Source organism: Bemisia tabaci, chromosome 9, assembly GCF_918797505.1.
Source record: "Bemisia tabaci chromosome 9, PGI_BMITA_v3".
NCBI classification, from domain to species: domain Eukaryota; kingdom Metazoa; phylum Arthropoda; class Insecta; order Hemiptera; family Aleyrodidae; genus Bemisia; species Bemisia tabaci.
In genome coordinates this window covers 6,565,824-6,591,040 of record NC_092801.1, presented here as the reverse complement: position 1 = coordinate 6,591,040, position 25,217 = coordinate 6,565,824, and the positions used below count along the sequence as shown (strand labels likewise).

The window sequence follows — 25,217 nt, the reverse complement described above, 5'->3', positions numbered from 1 at the left end:
GGGTTCGGCAAAACGAGCATGATGAAAATTATGAAGACTTTCTGCCAAGTCCAAGTCGACGCGGATGGGACACCCCTGCTGCGGGCTGATTATTGAAATTGACAGACAAAGCAATAGACAAAGAAGACAAAAAGGATTTGGAGGGATCCTACTGGTAGAAGCGGGTGGTTGCAATGGACAAAAGAGGTAGGCAATAGACTAACTAATGGCAACCCACGAGAGACCCGACAATTAGTCATCATTTTCTTCCTCAGTCTATGAGAACCACCCATTTCAACCAATAGGATCGCTTTATAACCCCTTGTCTTCTTTGTCTATAGCTTTGTCTATAAATTTCAATAATCGGCGCGCAGGATCGGAACTCCACCAGCAATGGGAAACTCCTCTCCGACCACAAGCTCGCCATCATGAAAGACGAAAAGTTCTTGTTCAACCAATAGGATCGCTCTGTGCTCCTTCTGTCCTCTTTGTCTGTCGCTTTGACTATCGATTTCAGTAATCGGCCCGCAGGACATTGTTCATTCTGTATTTGAATAATGGTTCCACCGGGGAGGGGATTTACACGCACGGATAGAAATGTAGAATTTAAATAAATAATACAATTGCGAGTATCAATACATAGAAGCTTACATTGCTTTATTAAATTTTAATTTAACTTTTTTAACATTTTTTTTTAATATGAATTTTTCCTTTTTTAATGTTCAAAATAACATTTCAATTTTAAAGCGAGTTTTCTTGCCGAAGAATGCCCTTCTTCTCTTACCGAGAATAGGTATGCAATTGCCGACTTGCACCGTCGATGTGCTCTGATATGCCAGCCGTAGATGTTGGTTTGTAAATACATTAAAAAAAGAATCAAACTTCAAATTGAAGAAAAGAAGAAAAAATTGAGGAACAACGGAGTCGAGACGTAATCGGGCCAGGTTTATTAAATATATCTCTCGGATCTCAGCAACACCTCACTGACAGCATAGAACGGAGCATTGCAAGTTCATTCCTAGCGCCATCGCGCCTTCAATTTTGCAGTTGCAACACGGACATCCATCATGTACGAATAGTTGTATCTCTGCGCCGTCATCATCGCGCCTTTTTCATACTGTGTTTGTTTCAGTTTGTCTTATTTGTATATTTAGCGGTGCTTTAAAGGATATATGAGCAACACAGCCGTAAATAGGAGAGCCGTAATAATCGAGCCTCGTTTCTTAACTTTGCTGAGCAAAGCTAAGCAAAGTTTGCTCACGACACCTCATTGGTAGTGTAAAGCGGAGCTGCGGAACATCGCAAATTCGCAGCTCGCGTCATCGCGCCTTCAATTTTGCAGATGCAACACAGACATCCATCCAGCGGGGCGACTATTGAAATGTCATCGACTCTATGTCGCCGCTTACGACAAGACATAGCCCTATCTTAACCGTGCAATACATCGCAATTCGATGTCTTATCGGGCTGGTTTAAATCTCAAAATATATAAATAATCTCAATAATAGCGCCGTCTTTCCATTTGCTCTATTTTCATGTTGTGTCAGTTTCGTTTGTCTCATTTGTAGTGGTGCTTCAAGGGCTACGTGAGCAATACAGCCGAAAATAGGATGTGCCCTAATTAATTATCATTTTGAAAAGAAAAAAAATGTAAGAGGTCTCTCCAGCGATCTAAAGGGCGCACGTCTAAAAATTTACTGTACTACCTCTTCCGAGAGAGTCACTTATAGCGGATGAGGGGGGGGGGGGGGGTTGATAAAACGTCTCTATGTTACCAAAAAGGTGAAAATTTCGAAGGAAATAATTTTTTACCGATCTTAGAAATTGTATGTATAGGTATTGTGACACCTGACAAAAGTTCGAGAGCTAGTTTGATTTCCTCACTTCATGACGCTCATCGTCCTTTTTTCGAAAACTATGATCGAGGAAAATGTTCAATGCCTCCAAGCTAATTTTACGACGGAGAGTGGCCAATTTTCCAGCATTTTTGTAGGCCCAGGCGTGTGACCAATTTTTCGCGTAATAGCGAAAGCTAAAAGCGTAAAGCGGGATAGATCGTTTTCGATGGTGGTTCGATGTATCGTTTGGTTCAAAACAATAGAACATAACTGACGCTTTCCTTCATGTCCCTGACACAATAAAGAAATTCCCTGACATTTCCCACTTTTCCAGGTTTTCCCGGTCGCCAGACACCCTGAAACGGCAAAATTGTTGAAATTTAAACTTCGCGCCCCAGCGCCAGGAGCCGAACGCCGACTCGTAGCCGAAACTAGAGTCCCTTTATACTGAGAGTCAAGACAATTCGGCTCATGGATGTCACAAACGGGAATAAAGATTACAGAAATTGAACGTTTTTCGTAATCTTTGATCGGCCCATTCTCAAATGCCTTTCTCCGTTCCTCCTCTCATTCCGTTTGTTCCTTGCCGAACCCGTGATTCCCTGGTCCATTCCAGATTATAATCTTTGCAATTGGTGAAAATGCAATCTTTATTCCCGTTTGTGACACTGTGGAGGCCTAAAATACGGGAACCAATCAGAAATGGATTCAAATTGTCTTGACTCTCAGTATAAAGGGACTCTAGCCGAAACTAGAGTACCTATATTGAGAGAGTATGGCCACTGGGCCCCGTGGAGAGGCTTACGACCCAAAAATGGCGGTGCTTTGTTTTGGTTTTTGTGGATGGGAGGGGGGTCATTGCCAACTTTTGACGGTTATCACCAACCACACTTGCTGCCAACCTTACTACATCTACGGTAATTTTTCTCAAAAATCGCACACGAATAGCCTTAAAAATATGTAAAGAAGTCGCAATAGTGCATTTGGGTAAATTTCTCGTTACGATAAGCAAAGAAAACTACATTTTGAGTTATTTTGCATTACATCAATTTATGGCGTCCGCCATTTTTGGGTCCTAAGGGCTCCATTCAGCCTAGGATGGCTGAGCCAATCAGAGGTGGTAACACCAGTGGCCATACTCTCTCAATGTAGGTACTCTCACGGAAAAAAAAAGAATTGTTGATTCAGCAATTCAATTGCTAAAAACAGTGAGTGCAATGTTTCAACGCAGATTTTACAACAAAAAAATGCTACTTTAACGACCCCCGTAGTTAAATTAGTTTACAATGTGGTTAAAGTAGCATTTTCTTATTGTAAATTCTGCGTTGAAACATTGCACTCACTGTTTTTAGCAATTGAATTTTTCTTCCGTGTAGCCGAAACGGTCGGGAGGCGCATACCTCCGTTCCACTTACCTCGGGTTGTCTCACCCCGGCCGCGGCGTGGGCTGTGGGCGTGGGTTGGGCGCGTGCCGGGCCGGCGGCCAATGGGCGCCGGGCGGCGTGGCCGGCGCCCGGCGGGAGTGGCCGGCGGGAGTGGCCGGCGGCGACCGCGGTCCGCGGTCGCTGCCTCGGCCCCGGGCAGTTCCGCGCCGGCTCTCAGCTCTCACTCGACTCGCTCCCGCCATGGTCGACCCGCGCCAACCCCTCGTCGCCGCGCTCGCGATGGTCCTGTTCGCCAACCTGGGGAGTGCGGTGCTCGGCACCGGAAACTCGGTCCTCGGGACCGGAAGTGCGATGATCGGGCCGGGCAACGTGCACGACCGGACGACGTGCCCGCGGTGCGCCCTCCACCGGCAGGCGCTCGAGGCCTCGCTCTCGGAGGCCGAGCTGGCCAGCTCCCGCGTCGAGTACATCAAGCAGCAGATCCTCAAGAAGCTGCGGCTCAAGGAGCCGCCGCTGGTCAAGCGCCGCGCCAGCGTCCCCGCGCACGCCTTCCAGACGCAGCCGCCGCCGGACAGACCCGAGGACGAGTTCGAGGACGACGGCGACGACTTCTACGGCAAGACCGGCAGGATCGTCTTGTTCCCTCTTCAAGGTAGGATTCACCTCCCACAGCCGCACAACAGACAGGGCTAGAGTCCCTTTATACCGAGAGTCAAGACAATGTGAATCCATTTCTGATTGGTTCCCGTATTTTAGGCCTCCACAGTGTCACAAACGGGAATATTTTTTTTTTTTTTTTATTGAGAGTTTAGTGGCTTCTATTCCTTTAGGAATCTACAGCCATCTATAGGCACTATTTATTGTCCGAAGACATCAGGGAGTTTGGTAGACATCCATGCTCGGGCTTACAAATTTTCACGGATTAAGGCCGAGCGTATTCTGCTTACAGATCCACTCGTCAGTTCCTTGAAAATTTGTCGCCACCACCGGGATTCGAACCCGGGACCTATTGACCTAGAGTCAGACGCGCTAACCACTAGGCCAACCTGGCCGGCCAAACGGGAATAAAGATTACATTTTCACCAATTGCAAAGATTATAATCTGGAATGGACCAGGGAATTACGGGTTCGGCAAGGAACAAACGGAATGAGAGGAGGAACGGAGAAAGGCATTTGAGAATGAGCCGATCAAAGATTACGAAAAACGTTCAATTTCTGTAATCTTTATTCCCGTTTGTGACATCCATGAGCCGAATTGTCTTGACTCTCAGTATAAAGGGACTCTAGACAGGGCTGGATTTACATTTTTAGCGCCCTAGGCTAAACTTAGGGTGGCGCCCCTAAAAGAACGCGCTCTCGTGGGGGGGGGGGGGTCCTCAGACGCCATTCCCCTCCAGAACAGAAGGAGAATGTTAGGTGTCAGGAAAATGTTCAAATTCACCTTTAAAAAAACACGATTTTAAACAGTTTTGAGGTACGTTTACGTTTGCAAGTTGGTTTTGGAAAATGAAAAGTAACAAAGGACTCGTTAAATTAAAAAAAAAAATTCTCTTTACTTACTATTTTACAGTGGTTTCTTTCTTGCTTTTTTGTCAAGTTTTTGAATAAATTCTCAAAAATTTTGCGCCCCTCAGAATGTTGCGCCGTAGGAGGCTATAGCCTAAGTAGCCTATTGGTAAATCCGGCCCTGACAGCGGATCGAGTCAATAGGAGAGGTCGGACAAAATTTTGAAACTTAAAACCTAATAAATCCGGTCCTAGGCCGTTTCACGGGATTTGTCCCAGGGAAAAATCCCACTTCCGAAGTTGGGGAAAATATTGAGTTAATCAATATTTTTCGCAGTACCAAGCACGGTCCTTGTACCCCTATAGGACCCACCGAGAGAGGAAAAAGAAGTGAAAACAAATTGTGCGATATTTTGTTGATTACTCCAATAATTCATGTTTGTTTGGTTAAAATAATGTGTCTAATTGTCAATTGGGTGCAATTATTATTTTGATCTCGGTTAAATACTCGACTTTATCTAATTTATCTTCCCGCGCAAACTAGTCGCAGGACCGTGTGAGCCTCGTCCGGTGGAGAGGGTAACTGGAAAAAATCCCAGAAGTTTCATTCTTGCGATTCGAACTTGGGACGAATCCCATGAAAACGTCCCGTGGAGACAAGACCATACAAACATTTGATGTTCTAAAAGTGGTTCCATTGGTTTCTTCGTAAGATTTTCTTCTGGTAATACCCATTGAAATTTAAAATGTGGCGAAATAAACTTCAAAATTTGCAGTTTTAGGAAAAAAATTTCATGTTCAACCTCTCCACTTGACTCGATCCACTGTGAGCCGGGCAAAATTTCATCAAAAATCACATCTTGTCATTTCACGCGAAACATTTCATGAAAGTTAAGAAATTGATCAAAGATATTGAAAAATACCGGTTCCTTTTCACGTTTCGCAAAATGTGAAAATTGTATGACTTTCTTCTATATTCCTCTATTTGAAAGCGGGTAGCATACTCTAGCCCCGATTTTTTTACGATTTTTGGGAGGTAAAATCGTTCGGATCGTCAAAATCTGAGAGATTATCCTCGATCTTGTCGCAATTTTATTACTGTCACTTCGGATTTGATAAAACCGAAAGAGCTTGATGCAAAAACGCCTTTTTTCGCCCCCCCCCCCTCTGGAAGTTCTTCAGACTTTGTCCATTGATTACTCATACTTGAGCGCTTCTTTTCCCAAATTTTCAGACTCCCAAAAAATTTTGGGGGGGAGCTAGGGGGGGGGGGGTGGAAGTCAAAACCTAAGAACCTCGATATCTCTTGAACAAAGAAAGATATCGAGGTCTGGTTTGGACGAAAAATCGTCTAAAATTACATACTTTAAGATTCTAAAGGTCGAAATCCCGATATCACATTTTTAAGTCAACATATGTGCTTTTTCCAGTTTTTAGGTCTAGAAAATTTCTTTTAAACAAAAAATGTACAAAGATCTCAATTTTTCATTTAAACCAAAACCAGTTTTTTAAATTTGTCGTCTTTTTCCGCATCCAACGAGTGGTCCATTAAGCTGGGGAACCAAACGGTTCCGGAGTTATGATCGATTGAATCAATAGACAAAGTCTGAAGAACTTCCAGAGGGGGGGCGAAAAAAACCGTTTTTGCATCAAGCTCTTTCATCATAATTCATCCCGATTTTTTGTTCAATAATATTGCGATAAATCGCCGTCGATAAAATCGCGATACATTCTCCGATCAAATCGCAACTTATCGCGATCACTGCTATACTTGGGTATATATCGATATTTTGATGGCCAAAGTGCGAAACCACGTATCCCCCAGTGGCGTGGCGTGAATTGCGATGTATAGATTGTTATGCCATTTAAACCAATGGTAAAGAATCGATTATTAAGGTGTTCGCTGCAAACACCCTGATTATCGATCCTTTTCCATAGGTTTAAATGACCGATCAATCGATTCATCGCAAAGCACGCCACGCCACTACTCCCTGCATATTATTTAGGTTGCGAGGGATCAGTTACGTGGCGTGCTTGGCGATTTATCGCGATTTTTAAGTCGAAAATATCGCCATTTTATCCCGATAAGATCGCGGATAATCCCTCAGATGTTGATGATCCTAGCGATTTCATCGCCGATAAAATTGCAATACATCCCGATTTTTCCGTTGAAAAATCCTACACGGGTAGCATTTTTTCGAGCGATTTCATCGCCAGGCAATTTATTGCGATATTTTCGAAACGAAAATCGCGATACATGGCGAATTAATCTCAATTTTGAGAATCGATCGCGATTTTATCGAACCAAAAATTGCGATGTGTAGCGATTTAATCGCCATATATCGCAATTTTTGATGCGATAATATCTCGATGTATTGCCACCGATTTGATCGCGATACCCAACCGATTAAATCGCTATTTACCGCGATCACTGCTATTTGGGACACGGTAAGAAGAAGCACGGTAACCGGCGTTTTGTGTTAACATGGGAAGTTGAGTGCAAAGAAATCTAAACGTGCAAATTCGCGGAAAAGTCGGAATTCTGAGCAATTTTGGGGGGTTTAGGGGGGGCCTACTCCCCCCCACCACGATAAAATTCGCGTAAACAAGGAAAATCTTATTCTACTAGTTGAGAGCTTCAAGAAAATCACCATCTTCAAAATTCCCACAGGGGGGGCCGAGGGTTACCCCTTGCTGGCCCACGGTCTACTATATTTTTTGGTTAATTTTTCCTTGGGGTACATCGACCAAATCTCCAGGATAAAAAGTGGAGCCTCCAGAGGCGGATCCAGCAATTTGGCAACACCGGATTTCCTCCATTTAAACCTATGCTAAGTAATCGATTCTTGTCGGAGCGCCTGGCCCCCTGTGAATCGATACATTTCCATAGGTTTAAGTGTAGGAAAGTCGGTGTTGCCAAATTGCTGGATCCGCCAATGGGAGCCTCGTCGAAAAACAGGCGCGAGTCGTCAGGATCAAACCTTGATTGTTTAAGAGGCGTGCGTTTTGGGATTTTGCGAGTTGATGAGCCTTGAGTGAGAGGCAGGGAAACCAGTGCCCCTTCAATTTTTGAAAATGCAACACGGGCGTCCCCGCAGCACGAATAATTGCATCATGGCGGTCGCATTAACTGCGCGATTTACTCGAGCGTTTGTGGAAGGAAATAACTGCGCTGCCGGACTATAAAAATCGTCGTTTAAACAGTCAAATGTTGCCAAATCGGATCACATTTTGCAATAAGGAACCACTATTTCTGACTCATTTTAGGAACAGCATTAATGCCATTAGTTTCCTCATGCAGAAAGGTGCTTTTACTGAAGAGCCAGAGATAGTGGTTCCTTTTTGCATAATGTAATCCAATTGATCTACACCTATTCATTCGAGCAAGGATATCAATTGGACCGCGTTAAACAGAGAGAAACCAATCCACATCAGCTATTGCCGAATTTAATCGGGCAATTTAATTTTTTACATGAAAACGGTTGCACGGGTTTTCGTGCAATTTTCAGTGAATTTTCTCCTTAACACAAAGCAAATTCCTTAAAATTTTCGAAGGAATATGCATAAACGTTCTCTCGTAAAAAATGTAATTTCCCTGTTAAATTTGGCAATAGCTGATGTGGCTTGGTTCCTTTCTGTTTAACGCGGTCCAATTTTCACCTCGAAATTTCAAAGAATGAGTCAGCTACACTGGTCACAGAATCGTATTTTAATGCTTGATTCTTGTAGATTAGCTACAAATCATGAGATCTGTCCAAACAGCGATTTTTTTGCGTTCAATATTCACCGAGATATCGCCCTTTGAAATGTCGGGTTTCTCACATTATCCACCGCGGAAGTGACACCCTTAGTTTCTTCGACCTTGCTTTCATCGATCAGTGAAACGCACATTTGCGCTGGTTGCCCAACGTGAAACTCGGTCGAAAGTAAGGTGGAAGAAACCAAGGGTGTCACTACCGCGGTGGATGACGGCAAGAACTCGACTTTCCGAGGGGCGATATCTCGATTTAATATCGAACGTAGAAAGTTGCTGTTTGGGCGGATCTTTATTTTCAGCTAATCTACAAGAATCGAGCATTAAATCACAATTCTGTGACCAGCACAACTGATCCATTCTCCAGTCGTGATTACATTGTTAGATGGATCTGATGTAATAACAATAGCTCGCTCGTCATAAAAAAAGAAGAAAAAAAACCATCGTCGATACCGAACGAAATGGTTGTCATCACAAAAATAGCATTCTACCGACGACTGGAAAAACGGGGTTGACCGGTTGTGTTTGGAATCCACAAAGTATGCGGCTCTCGTAAGAGCAACGATTCTATTTTCTCCGCACGTATGGCATGGTATTTTGATGCCACTATTAAAACGCTGTAGAATTATAGCTGTTGCCAGGCCCGCCACAAGGGGGGGGGATACTGGGTCCCTGGTACCGGGGCCCGGGCCCTGGGGGGGGGGGGGGGCCCGTGACGCAGGTGACGAACCACTACGAATTCATGTGTAACCCTTGTCTCGTAGGGAAAAGTGAAAAAATTACCCTAAAAATTCCGCAAAAGGTGAATAAAGTTTCAAAAACACGCTAGGGCACTATAAAATTTTTCTTACTTTTTTAGAGATTTTCAAGAATTTGAGTATATGTAGAATGATATTTTTAGTAACTATGTTTCATTTTCTTCCGTTGTCGGGTGCTAAGAGGCTCCTTTCTGGGCATCCGCGACTTCAATGGCTTAACTCCCTTGCCATAGACGTACGAAAGGGGAGTCCAGGGGGGCCCGGCTCCCCATAGAATTGAAAATTATCATCTGCCCCCTCAAAAAAAACTTTATAGATGTTTTGAATGCAACAATTTGAAAGTTTTTGGTGCTGAAAGTAAACAAAGAGGCGTAATTATTCTGCAGAAATTGATGGAAAATCTCCATCATAAGAGCTTCATAATGCGTCCAAATAGATTTAAAATTTCAAAAATTTCCCGGGGAGGCCCCCCGGACACCTCCCCCTGTGCTAGGGGCCCGGGCCAGAAAATTGGTACCAGGGCCCGAGATGGGATGTGGCGGGCCTGGCTGTTGCCTATCCTGATGAGGACTGATCGTAAAATTAGGTGGCGCTAATTTCCGTACGATGTTGTGAAGTCCTCGTCCACTATACTTCCGCATTTTTACTTTGCGCTGAGACTTTCTAGCTTAAAATCCGAGTAAAATTCTCTGAAAATGTAAAAAAAAAAAATCGAAATTTTCCTGGAAAATTCTATTTTTCACGAAGACATTTGGCGACGACTGAATGAAAATACATCATTTCTTCAAAGCGTGGCAGCCCGAGAATATAAGCTTCAGACACGTTGAAAATATGTTTAAAAGTATACTTTGAATAAAATGTTTAAAAGTATACTTTGAATAAAATTAAATTTACCGGTTAGTACTCACAGACCGCTACGGCAAACTGCGACCTCGGTTTCAAAAACATGTCAGCAATTGAAGGATACGTTCAAAACCTCCTAGATGCAAAATGGTGTCGCTGAGGTGAAGCAATCGTTTCTCCCCATCGTGGAAATGTGGTGGCCAAAGAATAGCGCTGCCTGAAAAGTAGAAGAAAATTTAAATTTAATGAGATTTTGCCAACTAAAAGTTTCAAAGTGCAGCCGTTTAGGGTATTTCACATTGATGGGAGAACGCGCAAAATTTCAGTAATGCCTATAAAGCTTAAGATTTTTTTTTTCCAATCACGAATTTTTGAGGGCCGAAACAATTTTCAATGGTGTCATTAATGGCCCACTGAACAAAGTGGGGATTTGAGCATTCTGATACACGTATCTTCTTTAAAATTTTACATAAAATACGAAAATACGATCCGCTCGACAAAAAATGACTGAAATTAACTCCTAACTAAGATATTAACGTTTTCAGTTTACATGGTTAGGGAAATTTTGAATTCCCCGCCCACAAGAAGAACAATAATCTACTTGAATCGAATCGCGCGGTATCGAATCGACTATAGAACGATTTTCTCAGGACCCAGGCTTTTTAAGGTGATTCTTCAAGTTCTCTGACGTGGTCAGACTGTCATGCGATTTATCGCATCGCTTAGGTAAAAAATTTCGGCAGATTATGCATTTTTAGTCTCAAGAAGGACGATTGGCCCTGCAAATGAGCCAAAAGAATCATTTTAAACCAAAAAATTGGAAAAATTCAGAGAAATTAAAACAGAATCCTGTATAGAAAAAAACCTCGCATTCGATACAGAAATTGATAACTGTTTCGAATGCGAGGTTTTTTCCATTAGTTGACCTAGTCTGCCAATTTGCCACTCCCGGCCAAAAAAAGAAAGAAGATTAGATTTCTTTTGTCTTCTGCCTTACTGATTTTTATTTTTATTTAATTACAATTTTAAGTAAAATTAAACTGATAATTTTCAAAATTATGATTAAAGTTCCACCTGGGCTGTCTCTTCAGATTTATTGAAACATGATTAATTTATAATCGGATTTTGCACATTTCAACGGAAATCGCTGTAAAAATCCTGTGTCAACGTCTCGGTTATCTCAATATTTACAGGAGGATGAGCTCTGGCACTAGAGGGCTGCGAAACCATTCCCAAAATTCTGTCACCTACGCGCAAAATCGAAGGGATCAAAGGCAATTTGTAGCGTATTTCCTTTTATCCATTACAGGGAAAGGAAGATCCTGCCCTTATCGCGTTCTAACTATTGGCTAAATTCGTTCTTAACATCGGTAACGTATGCGTGGGAGGTCTTGCGAACGCTCCGCCTTCCAGACCCCACCCACAGAGCCATACGATACATTAATTATTTGTCTTCAAGTCAAGACTCAAGTCTGCCGTGATAGCGAACATGGCCGGATTTACCTACTTGCCGCCCATGGGCCGCCTGTACTTTGCCACCCTCTTCTCATTCATTTTGAAACATCAATAAAAACCATCAATTGAACGTGTCGGAGGGAGAAGGATGCATAAGACGCGTTCACTCGTGTTGGACACATTGTTTGCGGAAGCCCTGTCAACACTACTAGCTTAAGTTCACGGAACTTCGCTCGAAAGTTCAGTTCCGTAAACCTATCTCTGTGGGGACAAGGCCTTTCATTTGTAAGAAATTAACTGAAAAATTAAGAAAGATCAAACATGAATGTGGTTTAATAATTTTAACTTCCGCCGCCGTGCCGCGCTGACCACACTGTGTTTGGCGCAATGCGTGAAGTATTCATGCAGTCTTGTAGGCACTGTGCGTTTCATGCCGCGCCGCGCCGACCGCTGTTGACCGTACTGTGTTTGACGCAATGCGTGAAGTATTCATGCAGTCTTGTAGGCACTGTGCGTTTCATGCCGCGCCGCGCCGACCGCTGTTGACCGTACTGTGTTTGGCGCAATGCGTGAAGTATTCATGCAGTCTTGTAGGCACTGTGCGTTTCATGCCGCGCCGCGCCGACCGCTGTTGACCGTACTGTGTTTGACGCAATGCGTGAAGTATTCATGCAGTCTCGTAGGCGATAATATGTGTTACATGCCGACCGCCGCCGCGTCGAGGGCTTCTCCTTTTCATCTCAAGTCCTCGTCATCATTTTTCTTTGCGTCGTGCCGCTCCAGGCCAAATTACGTGTTTGGTTTCTCTCTGAACTCAACTAATTAAAGGTGCGCAGTCTTTTGTATCACCGAAATACGACAAAATTAGAAATTAATGAACTCTCAGGAAATGAGAGATTTTGTCACCTTTTCTTGTTTGTAATTTTGTTCTGAATCCGATTTTTTTGTACCTGCATTTAAAAGAATTGCAAAATTTGCCGCCCCCTAATTTTGCCGCCATGGGCCGCGGCCCATGTGGCCACCCCTTTAATCAGGCCCTGATAGCGAAGAGAGCCGTACGTGCGAAAATGAAGTTTTGAGAAAACGAGCTGAAAAGCGTCTGAGAGGAACATTTTATTGAAAGAACCCTCCGTCCTTTGTCAAATGGACCACTAGACAAGGTACGAATTTCAGCATTCTGATGCATGTTTCCTGACTATAATTTCACGTAAAACACGATGCGCACAACAATAATTACCGCAATTAACTCCTTACGAAGATATTTAATGATTCTTGATGTGTGAATTCAAACCGCCCGCTCATGAAAACTCAAATGCTCTGCGTGATTCACATCGCGCGCTGAACGTTTATCATGACAGTCTCTTGCGATGGAAAAATCTGGCAACCTCTAGCTTGACGCTTTGGCTCAGCTATTGCAAATTGCTTATAGTTTGAACAACACATGGAGGGAAATGAACATTGCTCGATTGAGAGGATTGCTGAAACCGTTGTGGTGCGCGATTTGACTCACGTAGAGCTGTGAGTTTCGTGTGAGCGGGCAGTTCAAAATCCGCGTAACCAATGTGAAATGAAAAGGTTAATATATTCGTTAGGAGTTAGTTTCGGTCATTTTCGTTGCGCGAATCGTGTTTTACGTGAAATTCTGTTTAAGGAACATGTATCAGAATGCTCGAATTCGTGCCTTGTCTAGTGGTCCATTGCCACTAATCACATGAAGGACTCCTAGAAATGGTGTGTACGAGAATCGTCGACACGAGTCGATCGAAAAATGAAAACACGATTCAATCGACATAGATTCGACCGACATTGCTCCGCTCGAAAATTTCAATTTAAAATACTTAAACAAAAATCACTTTTACGGCGACATCTTTTCGATCGGCGTCGGTCCACTCGACACAATTCAATAGAAAAATCGAAACGCGATTCGGTCGACACTTTTTCGATCGGCACAAATCTATCGACATTTTTACCGTCGACAAATTTTCCATCGCAAATTGGAATTTTCGAACGAGACAATGTCGATTAAAAATACGTCGATAAAAACTGTGTCGATCAAAAAAGTTTTGATAGAAAGTATGTCGACGAAAAAAATTTTGATCGCTTCGTGTCCTTTATGAACCTTGAGGCGTTGCCAAATTTCCTTCGAGGAAGCACGAATTTTCTGGTAAACTTGTGGATATTTTCCTCCCAATTTTTAGATAATTTTGTTCGCAACTTTAGCAAAAGTTTCTGATTTAAAGGCAAAATAGTCTTAGCGTTCCTCAAAAATGAACATTTTATCGGAGGAAATTTGGCAACTCTCGAATGTTCGTACGGCGTTCTTCCTTAGCACGGCAGTGCTGCCCTGTGCAATTGTTACTACTCACAGCTATGACTCGGGTTTTTTTCGGTATTACTCTGATTTGCATGAGCACTCAAGCAAAGAATGGAGAAGCTCGGTATTTTTGCGTTCACGATAGGTTTTTTTAAAGAAAAAGATTCGTTACTCTGAAACATGGCAAATCGCCCTCTAAATTAAGACGATTAGAGCTACTTTCCTCAACGAATCATTATTCATAAATAGATGTGAGTAGGTTCTATTCTGATAATCTCAATTTAATTATAGCACTACGTGAACTGTTTTCTCATGGACATTGTCCGTCAAAACAAAGCATTATATCAACATTTTAAACGGCAATCGCCAGTTTAAGCCCTCTGACCCCCTAAATTTTCATTTTTTTAATATTTATTTATTCCTCATCGAAGCATATACATATTTTAATGATAATATGTATATGCCATTTTTTGTTATAGTTCGTTTTACCGGTCAACTGTGCCGATTTCCATGATTTTTGCGGCTATCGACTATTCGATGATGATAGTCCCTAGAAGAGCCTACCCTATTCATATTTTAGAAAATGACCCAAGTTTTTTATTCACATGACCCGATAAAGTCGTGAACTCTCCTATTTAAACAATCCGAGTGTTCATTTTTTGTCATACGGTTCACTCTAAAGATTTTAGATCGATTTTCATTGCTTTTGGGGCTATCGGTAGGAGATAGTTCATAAATGAGCCCGCTCTATTTAAATTAACATACTGGTCATAGAGGGCCAGGGGATGCAGACCCATAGTTCTTCACGAACAACCCTCAAATTTAGCTTTTGTTTTTGGATCTTTCAATTTAGTTTCCTCACTTACAAAAGAAAAAGAAACAAGCTATTACACGGCACAAATATTGCCCATTTGACGCTCCTCTTACTGATTGTTTATTATTCTTCAAAATCTGAACAACTGGATTACATTTTTAGCCATTAGAAATTTCAGCCTTGTTACCCGCTTTTAAAGTGTTTTTTTCTTGTATGTATATCTTGTCACGGGCTGCGGAGCGTCCACTAGAGTCCCTTTATATTGAGAGTCAAGACAATGTGAATCCATTTCTGATTGGTTCCCGTATTTTAGGCCTTCACAGTGTCACAAACGGGAATAAAGATTACATTTTCACAATTGCAAAGATTATAATCTGGAATGGACCGGGGAATTACGGGTTCGGCAAGGAACAAACGGAATGAGGGAAGGAACGAAAAAAGGAATTCGAGAATGGGCCGATCAAAGATTACGAAAAACGTTCAATTTCTGTAATCTTTATTCCCGTTTGTGACTCCATGAGGGGTGTTGTCTTGACTCTCAGTATAAAGGGACTCTAGCGTCCACCATATCTCATCTCTAGTCTCAGAGCGATGGCAGAGGAAATTCCAGGTTTCTGGAATAAGTTCCCTACTGACTTACCTACCCTAGTTTTCCCTGAAATGTTTCATTCCCTGACGAAACCCGGATTTTCCGAGTTAAGGCACCATAATGATGCTTCACTGGCTCCCTGTCTAATGGTTCATTTTGAGGAGTGTAGATGATTCGTCTTGCCTTTTAAATTGTTTTTTTATTGTATATCTTGTCACGGGCTGCGGAGCGTCCACCATATCTCATCTCTAGTCTCAAAGCGATGGCAGAGGAAATTCCCGGTTTCTGGAATAAGTTTCCTGACTTTCCCTAATTTTCCCTGTTTTTCATTCCCTGACGAAACCCGGATTTTCCGAGTTAAGGCACCATAGTGATGCTTCACTGGCTCCCTGTCTAACCCTAGTCTGCCTGAGTGGGGTCAGATTGACCCCACGGGAGTTTCAACTCTTTGCCATTTCTCGTGGTATGCACGAAATTTTTTGTCCTTCACAAATAGCTCTACAAAAACATCTAGGAACACGATTTTGAAGGGGGGGAAAAAAAAAAGTGCATGAGAGATCAAAAAATTCACGAGTACCCCTAGAAAGCCTGAGCGGGGTCAGATTTCCTTATAACATATATTTTACCATTTAGCATCACAAAAGCTTACTTTGAAGGTGTATTCATTTTTCTCTTTTAAATTTTTTTCAGAAACTTATAAAATAAGCAAAATTTTTCAGATTTTTTTCGTTTTCAGTATTTAGTAGCCCTATGATTTTTTTTTCTCATGCTGAGAACAACATGGCAACATGTGTATGATAAAATGGTTGCATACCCTGCGCCGTGTTTTTCAGTTTCTTGGTTTTTTGGTGGATATGTTTTATGGTTAAGGCCTGTAAGGTTAGTGCACCGATATTAACTAAAAACATGAAAAAAACATAGCTAACTAATGGATTTTCAGCTGGGGTCAAATTGACCCCGCTCAGGCTTTCTCGTTGGTTCAGAGGCTCAGGCAGACTAGGGCTAATAGTTCATTTTGAGGAGTGTAAAATGATTCGTCTGCATACAACACAGACAGGAGAGAGGGGTGGGGTGTACTGAATCAGCAATTTTCGACGATTGGCTGATTACAAAGTTCACATTTGTGGACGATGACCGTATTAATTCGAGTCCGCACCCGTCGGGGGGAGGGGGGGGGCGGCGAACAAGAGTCAAGAGCGAAAATTTAATAGGGCAAAGACGAAAGAAAAGGGAAAGAAAATGGGAAGAATATGCGGGAAAACAACAGTAGAGGAGAGAGATGCGTGTGCAATGTATAGAAGAGGAGTGAGAAGAGACAAAATGCGTCACTTTCAATTTTCTTGGTTGATAAATTGTCTGCTCTAGAGTACCTATATTGAGAGAGTATGGCCACTGGGGTTACCACCTCTGATTGGCTCAGCCATCTTTGGCTAAAGGGAGCCCTTAGGACCCAAAAATGGCGGACGCCATAAATTAATGTAATGCAAAATGACTCAAAATGTAGTTTTCTTTGCTTATCGTAACGAGAAATTTACTCAAATGCACTATTGCGACATTTTTACATATTTTTAAGGCTAATCGTATGCAATTTTTGAGAAAAATTATCTTATATGTATGTAGTAAGGTTGGCAGCGAGTGCGGTTGGTGATAACCGTCAAAAGTTGGCAATGACCCTCCTCCCATCCACAAAAACCAAAACAAAGCACCGCCATTTTTGGGTCCTAAGCCTCTCCATGGGGCCCAGTGGCCATAGTCTCTCAATATAGGTACTCTAGTCTGCTCTGCCGTGCTAAGGAAGAACGCCGTATGAGCCATTAGGCGTTGCCAAATTTCCTTAGACAAAATCACGAATTTTTAGGAGAATCTGTACATATTTCTTTTCCGATTTTTCGCAGGATTTCGTTCGTAATTTGATCTGAATAGCCTGAAAATTTCAAGCAAGAATATTCATAAATCTCTTCCAAACTAAATATTTTCCAGGAGGAAATTCGGCAACATTCTAATGCTCATACGGCGTTTCAACTTACAGCACGGCAGTGCTGCGGGTCGATTATTAGATCGCCATCGAATGAGCCTGGTCGATAAATCCCTATCTTAGCAATGCTTTCTATCGATCAAGGTCACTCGAAATCGATTCAGACTATCGATATTCCCCCATTTGAAGCTACGGTAAAAGATCGATTATGAGGAGTTGGTTGCAAACACCCTGTTAATCGATTCTTTTCTTTAGGTTTAAATGACATAGCAATCGATATATCGCAAATCACGCCACGCCACTGTCAACAATCAAGCCCATAGAGTGCTGCCGTGGTCGGCGATAACGTCGCAACTCCAATTGAGGGCCCTCTGCGGTGGCGTGGCGTGTTTTGCGATATATCGATTGCTATGCCATTTAAACCTATGGTAAAGGATCGATAAACAGGGTGTTCGCAGCGAACACCTAAATAATCGATTCCTTACCGTAGCTTCAAATGGGGCAGTATCGATACTCGATCATTCACGCCTCGCCACATTTATGGCGTGCTTTGCGATGTATCGATTGATATGCCATTCAAACCTGTGAAAAATGATCGGTAAATAGGGTGTTCGCACAGACACCTTAATCATCGATTCTTCACCATAGCTTGAAATGGGATAATATTAACAGTCGATAATCACGTATTCACGCCTAGCCACTGCTTTGTAGGTAGGTTTTTTTTACTCGGTAACAGCGGAGCTATCGACAGAGGGAAAAGACTCAAAGAGGCGACCGCGCTGCGCCGCACAGTGGATCGAGTCAATGGGAGAGGTCGGGCATTTGGAGACTTTAAACGCTTATAATGGAGATGTTGCAATTGTTGCATGTGTGAGGGATTTGCGATTTGACTGTTGTTTCTTACGTAAAAGTTCGCGAGAAACACGATGGTGCCACTGGTTTTCTCTGCAATCAACCCCCAAGCTCAAAAAAAGCTCTTAAGTTGAGGCCAAAATGGAGGGGATATCCCACCCTACCCTGAGAGTCCCCCTCTACATCAAGACAAACTCTCCATGCAAAGATATAGGGAGCTAATACATTGACAGGGCTGCCACTTCATTTGGGGACTCTAAAACTGAAAACACGGCATCACTGCTAACGTATTTGCTCCCTATCTTTGCATGGAGAGTTTGTCTTGATGTAGAGGTGGACTCTCAGGGTAGGGTGGGATATCCCCTCCATTTTGGCCTCAACTAGAGAGCTTTTTTTGAGTTTGGGAGATGATTTCAGAGAAAACCAGAGGCACCATCGTGTTTCTCGCAAACTTTTACGTAAGAATCAACAGTCAAATCGCAAATTCCTCACACATGCAACATCTCCATCGGCTTGATCCACCGTGCGCCGAGAGAAACAAGTTAATCAAAGCTCCGCGGCGATAAACTTGTAAACTTCGTAACATTGTAAGTTGCTTTTAGTAGGGTCTTGACACAGCGAGCATCGCCGCACGCTGCTCGGCCAGTCCGTTTCTGCGCCAGTAGCGAGGCGTGAATGATCGATTATCGATATGCGATCTATCGATATTTCACCGCTTGAAGCTATGGTGAAGGATCGATGACTCAGGTTTTCGCTGCGAACATCCTGTTTCTCGATCCTTTTCCATAGGGTTGAAGGGCAGAGCAATCGATATTTCGCAAACCACGCCACGCCACCGTTCTGCGCACTACAACTGCAGCACAACGCGGTTTTCCGCAAACAGTTCGTCGTTTCTTTCACGAAAGAACGTAACTTCATTTCAATGTTGCCAAATTGTCCTGCGCAAATTGCATTTTTACCAGGAAAATTTTGGGAATTTCTTACTGACAATTTCACAATTTTCTCTCCTGATCTCATGCAAAAGTCACACAAATTTTCAACGGAAACTTAGCAGGATTATTCTCTTGAATAATCGACATGTTTGGGCCAATTTGGCAACCATGGCATAGAGTTACGTTCCTTCGTCAGGGAAACGACGAGTTGGACTTCATTTTCCAACTGAATCAGTGAGTTCGAAAACACACCAACTCGGGTGTTTTTCGATTTTCACTTTTCTACGGTTTAGTAACACTTATGGATAGAAGCATCTGCACGCAAAAGGAAATTTCGAAATTGCAATCGGAAGTGCTCGAAACAGCGACGGGAAAAGGGAAGAATCGAAGTATTTCATTGGAAATACCAATTTTTTGCCATCTCAAGGGAAACGGGCGACCATCCGATTTTGCGGTTTTCTTTTTTCGATTCAGTATACCTTGTATCAACAAGTTATATAAATATTCAAGCGTTATTCAGGTCGAAAAATATAAATTTTTCAGGCAGACTATGAAAAATCAGTATCTGAAAGTCGGTGAGAACGAAAACACACCAACTCGAAACTTTTTTAAACGCTTAATTCTCCGTCATCAAACATGGCGTATCGATTTCCACTTGGTGCTTTACAAAGTTTCTAAGTACTTGTCCTTTGGCACCAAAACGGTTTTTCTTAAACTAACTTCTTCGTTCGCTGCGCATAGTTTTAGGTGTTTCTTGAACAATTTTTTTCCGAGTTGGAGTGTTTTCGAACTCACTGATTCAATTATGATTAATACTATTTCTGACTCATTTGTGAAGTCACTTATCTGCGAATGGAAACTTGTGGAACAAACGTTGTTTCTGAAGCGAGCTGAAAATTGTAGTTCCTAATATTGTAAGATGTAGTCGCCACAATTTATCCATTTTTTTCTGCAAGATGCTAAACCTGGCCTTGCAATACTGCTCAGATTGTGCAATTTCATGGTTGATTTACGGCCTAATGACCTCTATTTTGCAATTAGGAACTACAATTTCTGGTCAGCTTAAAAACAACGTATATACCATTAGTTTCCTTATGAACATATGTTCTTTTACAAATGAGCCGGAGTGTGTAGTTCCACAGCTTCCAACTGGGAAACATCGATAATAATTGATCCCTCACGCCTCGCCACTGGTGGAGGTGGTGCACACTGAGAAAAACCTATGGCTATACAATAATTAGTAGCTCATATGGAACACCACTAATAGTAGTAAAGGCAACGTATAATAGTTAGTTAGTTACTTAATTCACGACGATCAGCAACCAGGCTATTTACGTCGCGGACCAGGACACCTTAAATTTTATACCTTAGTGATGGTATATAATACCTTAATATGGTTCATAGACCGAGAATCATTAGTTCATTTACGACTATTAGTGGTGATCCATATGAACCATCGATTGGTTTAAAGACATAGATTTTTCTCCGTGTAGGATTTTTGGATCACCCTGTTATGAATATTTATCCTCGACATTTTCAAAATTTTCGGATCAAATTTCGAAGAAAATCTTCCGAAAAATCGAAGGAGAAATATTCACAAATTCTTCTGAAAACTCATTGTTTTTTAAGGAAATTCGGCAACGCCTGGCGGCTCATACTGCGTTTTTCCTAAGCACGGCAGTAAGAGCTTAGTGAGAGATAATAATCCTTGTTTTTCTGAGTCATGTTCATGCCATTGACTAGACACAGCGAAGCAAAATGCACGAGCAAGACTTGCAGCGCAGCGAAGCGCATTGCTTGGAAGACAAGAAAGCTGGAGCGCCTTCAATTTTTTGCATATGCAACCCGGGCATCCGTCAAGCACCTATAGTTGCATCCATGTCGTGATGGTGGGTTTGACGGCTTAGATCGACAGAAAGCGGTATCATTCTGCCTTATTCCTTTGTACAGAGACGAAACATAGTTTTTGCATTTTCTTATTTTCCCACAGGCAATGAACATTATATTATGGGAAAGTATTATCATCACGTAAAAGACATTAATTTGGTTAATTTGGTCAATTTTGGTAAATTGAATAACATTAAATCGCAAAAATTCGCTAAACTTTACTGGTTACATTGGCAACAACGATTATGCATCCTGGAAAGGGGGCGGGGAGGGGACAAGATATATCAGGATGTTGCTTTAAATTAAGTATCAACTATTGAATGAGCGGTCTCAAAAATGCTGGAAATTTACTTCCAGAAATCGAGAGCTCCAGGAAAAGGAGGAAAATTTGAATAACATTAAGGTGATTCAATGGACGCCTTATTTTGTGTCAGAGCGACATGGGCTAGATTGGTTCCATTTTTTCAGCTACTCGACATACTTCTCGAATTTTGAGATTGCAATTCTGTTGTCAGGGGACTAAACAATTCTTTTAACGGTTTTGACAAACAAATTCAACGTAACAGAGGCTTGTTTTTTTGGAGGAAAAATATCGCATATTCGATACAGATATCGAAACTGCACTCGAATGCTAGATTTTCTCTAAAAAAACCACTCCTATAATACGTTGAATTTGTACGTCAAAATTGGTGAGTGAATTTTTTAGTGTCCTGGCAACAGAATTGCCATCTCAAAATTCGAGAAAAATGACGAGTAGCTGAAAAATGTCTTTTGTCGCATGTCTTTTTGACACAAAATACAGCGTCCATCGAATCACCTCTAAGAGCTTTTTCTTTAAATTTGCTTTTACTAACTGCACGGAAAAAAAAATCTCGGTGTATTTACCAAGAAAAGGGTAAACTTACCAAGAATTCAGGGTTCTATTTGATCCCAGTTTTTTCTTGGTAAAATTACCGTTTATGGAATTGGTAATTTTACCGAGAAATCTCGGTAAAATCATTGAACTTTCTCGGTAATTTTACTGGACCTAATTGGTAAAAACGCCAATATTTTCTATCGACTGTGGTAGAATTACCGAGATGAGATGGCAAAGTTACCGGGAATTGATTACCAATTAAAGTGGTATTCTTAACTGAAAAAAACAGTAAAAATACCGGTTTTTAGGTAAGCTTACCAGTCTGTCTTGGTATAATTACCAATAATTGGTAAAAAAAAAAGTGAGATGGTAAAGGTACCAACGGATCTTGGTAAAATCGCCGAGAATTTTTTTTCAGTGCATCCGTTTCGAAAAAAGAAAAACTTCGAGTACCTATATTGCGAGAGTATGGACAGATCGTCATGGAGGGCTTAAGGCCCAAAAGTGCAGTCATTTTTCGAACCAACTTCTAACGCCCAAAATTTCACTGCCAGTCTGCAGATTCCAATAGCTAACCAGTCTGTCTTGGTAAAATTACCAATAATTGGTCAAAAAAAGTGAGATGGTAAAGGTACCAACGGATGTTGGTAAAAACGCCGATAATTTTTTTTCAGTGTGCTTTGCGATCCATCGAATCACTTTAAATCGCAAAAATTGGCTAAATTTTGCTAGTTACATCGGCAACAATGATTATGCATCCCGAGAGAGGAAGGGAGGGGGGCATGGAGATTAGGAGTTTAAAATCTGGTGCGACGCAACATGCTCCTCGGGCATGGAAGAGGTGAGCGGCGACGATCTGTACAGGCGGTTGCCGCGTGATCCGCCCACGAGGTTATAGCCTCAAAAATGCCCTGATGATTTAACGAGTCCGTTGAGCCCTTTCCGGTAACGATTTTGGACCAGTGGCGTGGCGTGAATTGCGATATATCGATTGTTATGCCATTTAAACCTATGGTAAAGAATCGAATAATAAGGTGTTCGCTGCGAACACCCTGTTAATCGATCCTTTTCCATAGGTTTAAATGCCATAACAATCGATATATCGCAATTCACGCCACGCCACTGTTTTGGACGGCAAACCCGATGAACTGCCACATAAGATCAGAACCTAGTTGAGCCGAGGGAATGAAATCAGGCGCACTGAAAAAAAAAAATTCTCGGCGTTTTTACCAAGGTCCGTTGGTATCTTTACCATCTCACTTTGTTGTACCAATTATTGGTAATTTTACCAAGACAGACTGGTAAGCTTACCTAAAAACCGGTATTTATACTGTTTTTTTCTCAGGTAAGAATACCACTTTTATTGGTAATCAATCCCCGGTAACTTTGCCATATTATCTCGGTAATTCTACCACAGTCGATAAAAACTATTGGCGTTTTTACCAAGGTCCAGTAAAATTACCGAGAAAGTTCAATAATTTCACCGAGATTTCTCGGTAAAATTACCAATTCCATAAATGGTAATTTTACCAAGAAAAAACTGGGATCAAATAGAACCCTGAATTCTCGGTAATTTTACCCTTTTCTTAGTAAATACACCGAGATTTTTTTTTTCAGTGCGGCATTGCACTCTCCGGCGCACAGTGGGTCGAGTCGACAGGAGAGGTCGGACAAAATTTGGAAACTTTAAACGCTCGTAACTCCGGTTATACAAAACTTTGAGGTTCTAAAAGTGGTTCTATTGGCTTCCTCGTGAATTTTTCTTCCCTTAAAATTTAAATTGTGACGAAATAAACATCAAAATTTGCAGTTTCAGTAGAAAATGTCATGTCCGACCTTTCCGATTGACTCGATCCTCTGTGCGGCGGCGCCACGCCGGAAAGTAGCGCCTGGCTCGTCCGCAACCGGCAATACCCCTCGTTTCGATGTAAACACAGTGAATAGGTCAGTGTACTTTTCCCGATGAGGAAACGCCGATGTCCAATTGTCCACTGTGCGCTACCGTGCTGGACAGAAACGCGCCGTGTGAGAATTTGAATGTTGCCAAATTTCCTCTCAGAAAATTAATTTATTAATTTAATTAATTTAATTAATTTAATTTTAACGAAAGCTTTGAATACTTTTTCTCTCTTAGGCCCGCTTCGACAGAAAAATTAAAAGATTTTCATACCCGACTCTCATTCGTCCAATCTTCCCCCCCCCCCCCCCGGTTCTAAGCTCTCCGGTCTACTCTTTTATCAAAAAATCTCGGTCATATTTCCAAAATCTGATTGCACCGGGCTCATCTAGGGGCTGTCACCCGTCGATAACTGCAGAAATCATGGAAATCGGCCGAGTAGAACGCTCAAACGAACTGTGACGAAAAATAAAAATTTACATTGTTTAAATGGGAGAATTCGCAACTTTACCATGGAATATAAAAAAAAAACCTGGGTCACAATTTGAAAATCTGAGAAAAACGGGCTCATCTAGAGACAATTGCCCGTCGATAACCGCAAAAACCATGAAAATCGGCCCGTAGAACGCTGGAACTAAGCGTTGCCAGATATGCAAATTTAAGAGGTCTCGGAGCTTTTACTGTAGAGACAGTTTTTTTGTTTTTTTTGCTGGTTTAGTGGCTTATATTCCGTTAGGACCTACAGCCATCGATAGACAGTATTTATTGTCCTTAGACATCATGGCAATTGTTATTGGGTCTTTTAACAGTATTTCTTTTTCCGAGTATCGGGGAGTTAGCCCGATGACTCAACCCCCAACCTGGAGGACCGGGGTTTGATTTTGGAGTTTCCTCTCCTAGACAGGTTGCTTCCACTACAGCTGAGAGCCCTGTCTGCCCTTCCAATGAGTGGTTCATACGCCTTGAAGCCAGTTAGCTTAGTAAGCTTAGTTGGTCTGGTATGGACATGTGCGAAGGATGGCAGACGACCGGTTGCCCAAGCAGGTCTTCGATTGGGTTCCTCCCGGAAGGCGACGGCGTGGACGTCCTGTGAAAGGTTGGCGACAAGGGGTGGAGGAGGAGATCAGAAGGTGCCAATTGCCTGATGATCTCTGGGAGGATAGGGGGCAATGGCGATTGGGCGTCGCAGAGCGCGAGGCGGCGCTATAAAAGCGACTTTATGTATGTATGTATGTATGTAGACATCATGGGATTTAGGCACATCCATGCTCCAGGTTTTCAAATTTTCAGGGATTAAGGCCGAGTGGAATCTGTTTCTGCAGATCCACTCGTCAGTTCCATGAAAATTTGTCGCCACCACCGGGATTCGAACCCGGGACCTATTGATCTAGAGTCAGACGCGCTGATCACTAGGCTAACCTGGCCGGCTTAGAGACAGTTTGCGATGCCCGTTTTTTTCTCCCCCTCATTTTCGTTGCGATTCCGTGACAGGGAATGATAATAATAAAAACATGTCATGAAGTCCAATTTTAAAGTAAGTATCTGCCGCGCGACGCGCAAAAGCCGTAAACGCCATTTTCAGG

General features: G+C 42.2%; 1 protein-coding gene across 1 annotated transcript in view; it reads left to right on the top strand.

The window, feature by feature from the left end:
* Nucleotides 1-3,379: 3,379 nt before the first annotated feature.
* The window catches only part of daw (activin beta chain dawdle), a 73,876-nt gene continuing 52,038 nt past the window's right edge, over nt 3,380-25,217 (top strand). The window contains exon 1 of the mRNA XM_019045396.2: nt 3,380-3,854. Within this exon, the coding sequence (XP_018900941.2) occupies nt 3,443-3,854 (412 nt within the window). The 5' untranslated portion in view covers nt 3,380-3,442. The remainder of the gene's footprint in view (nt 3,855-25,217) is intronic.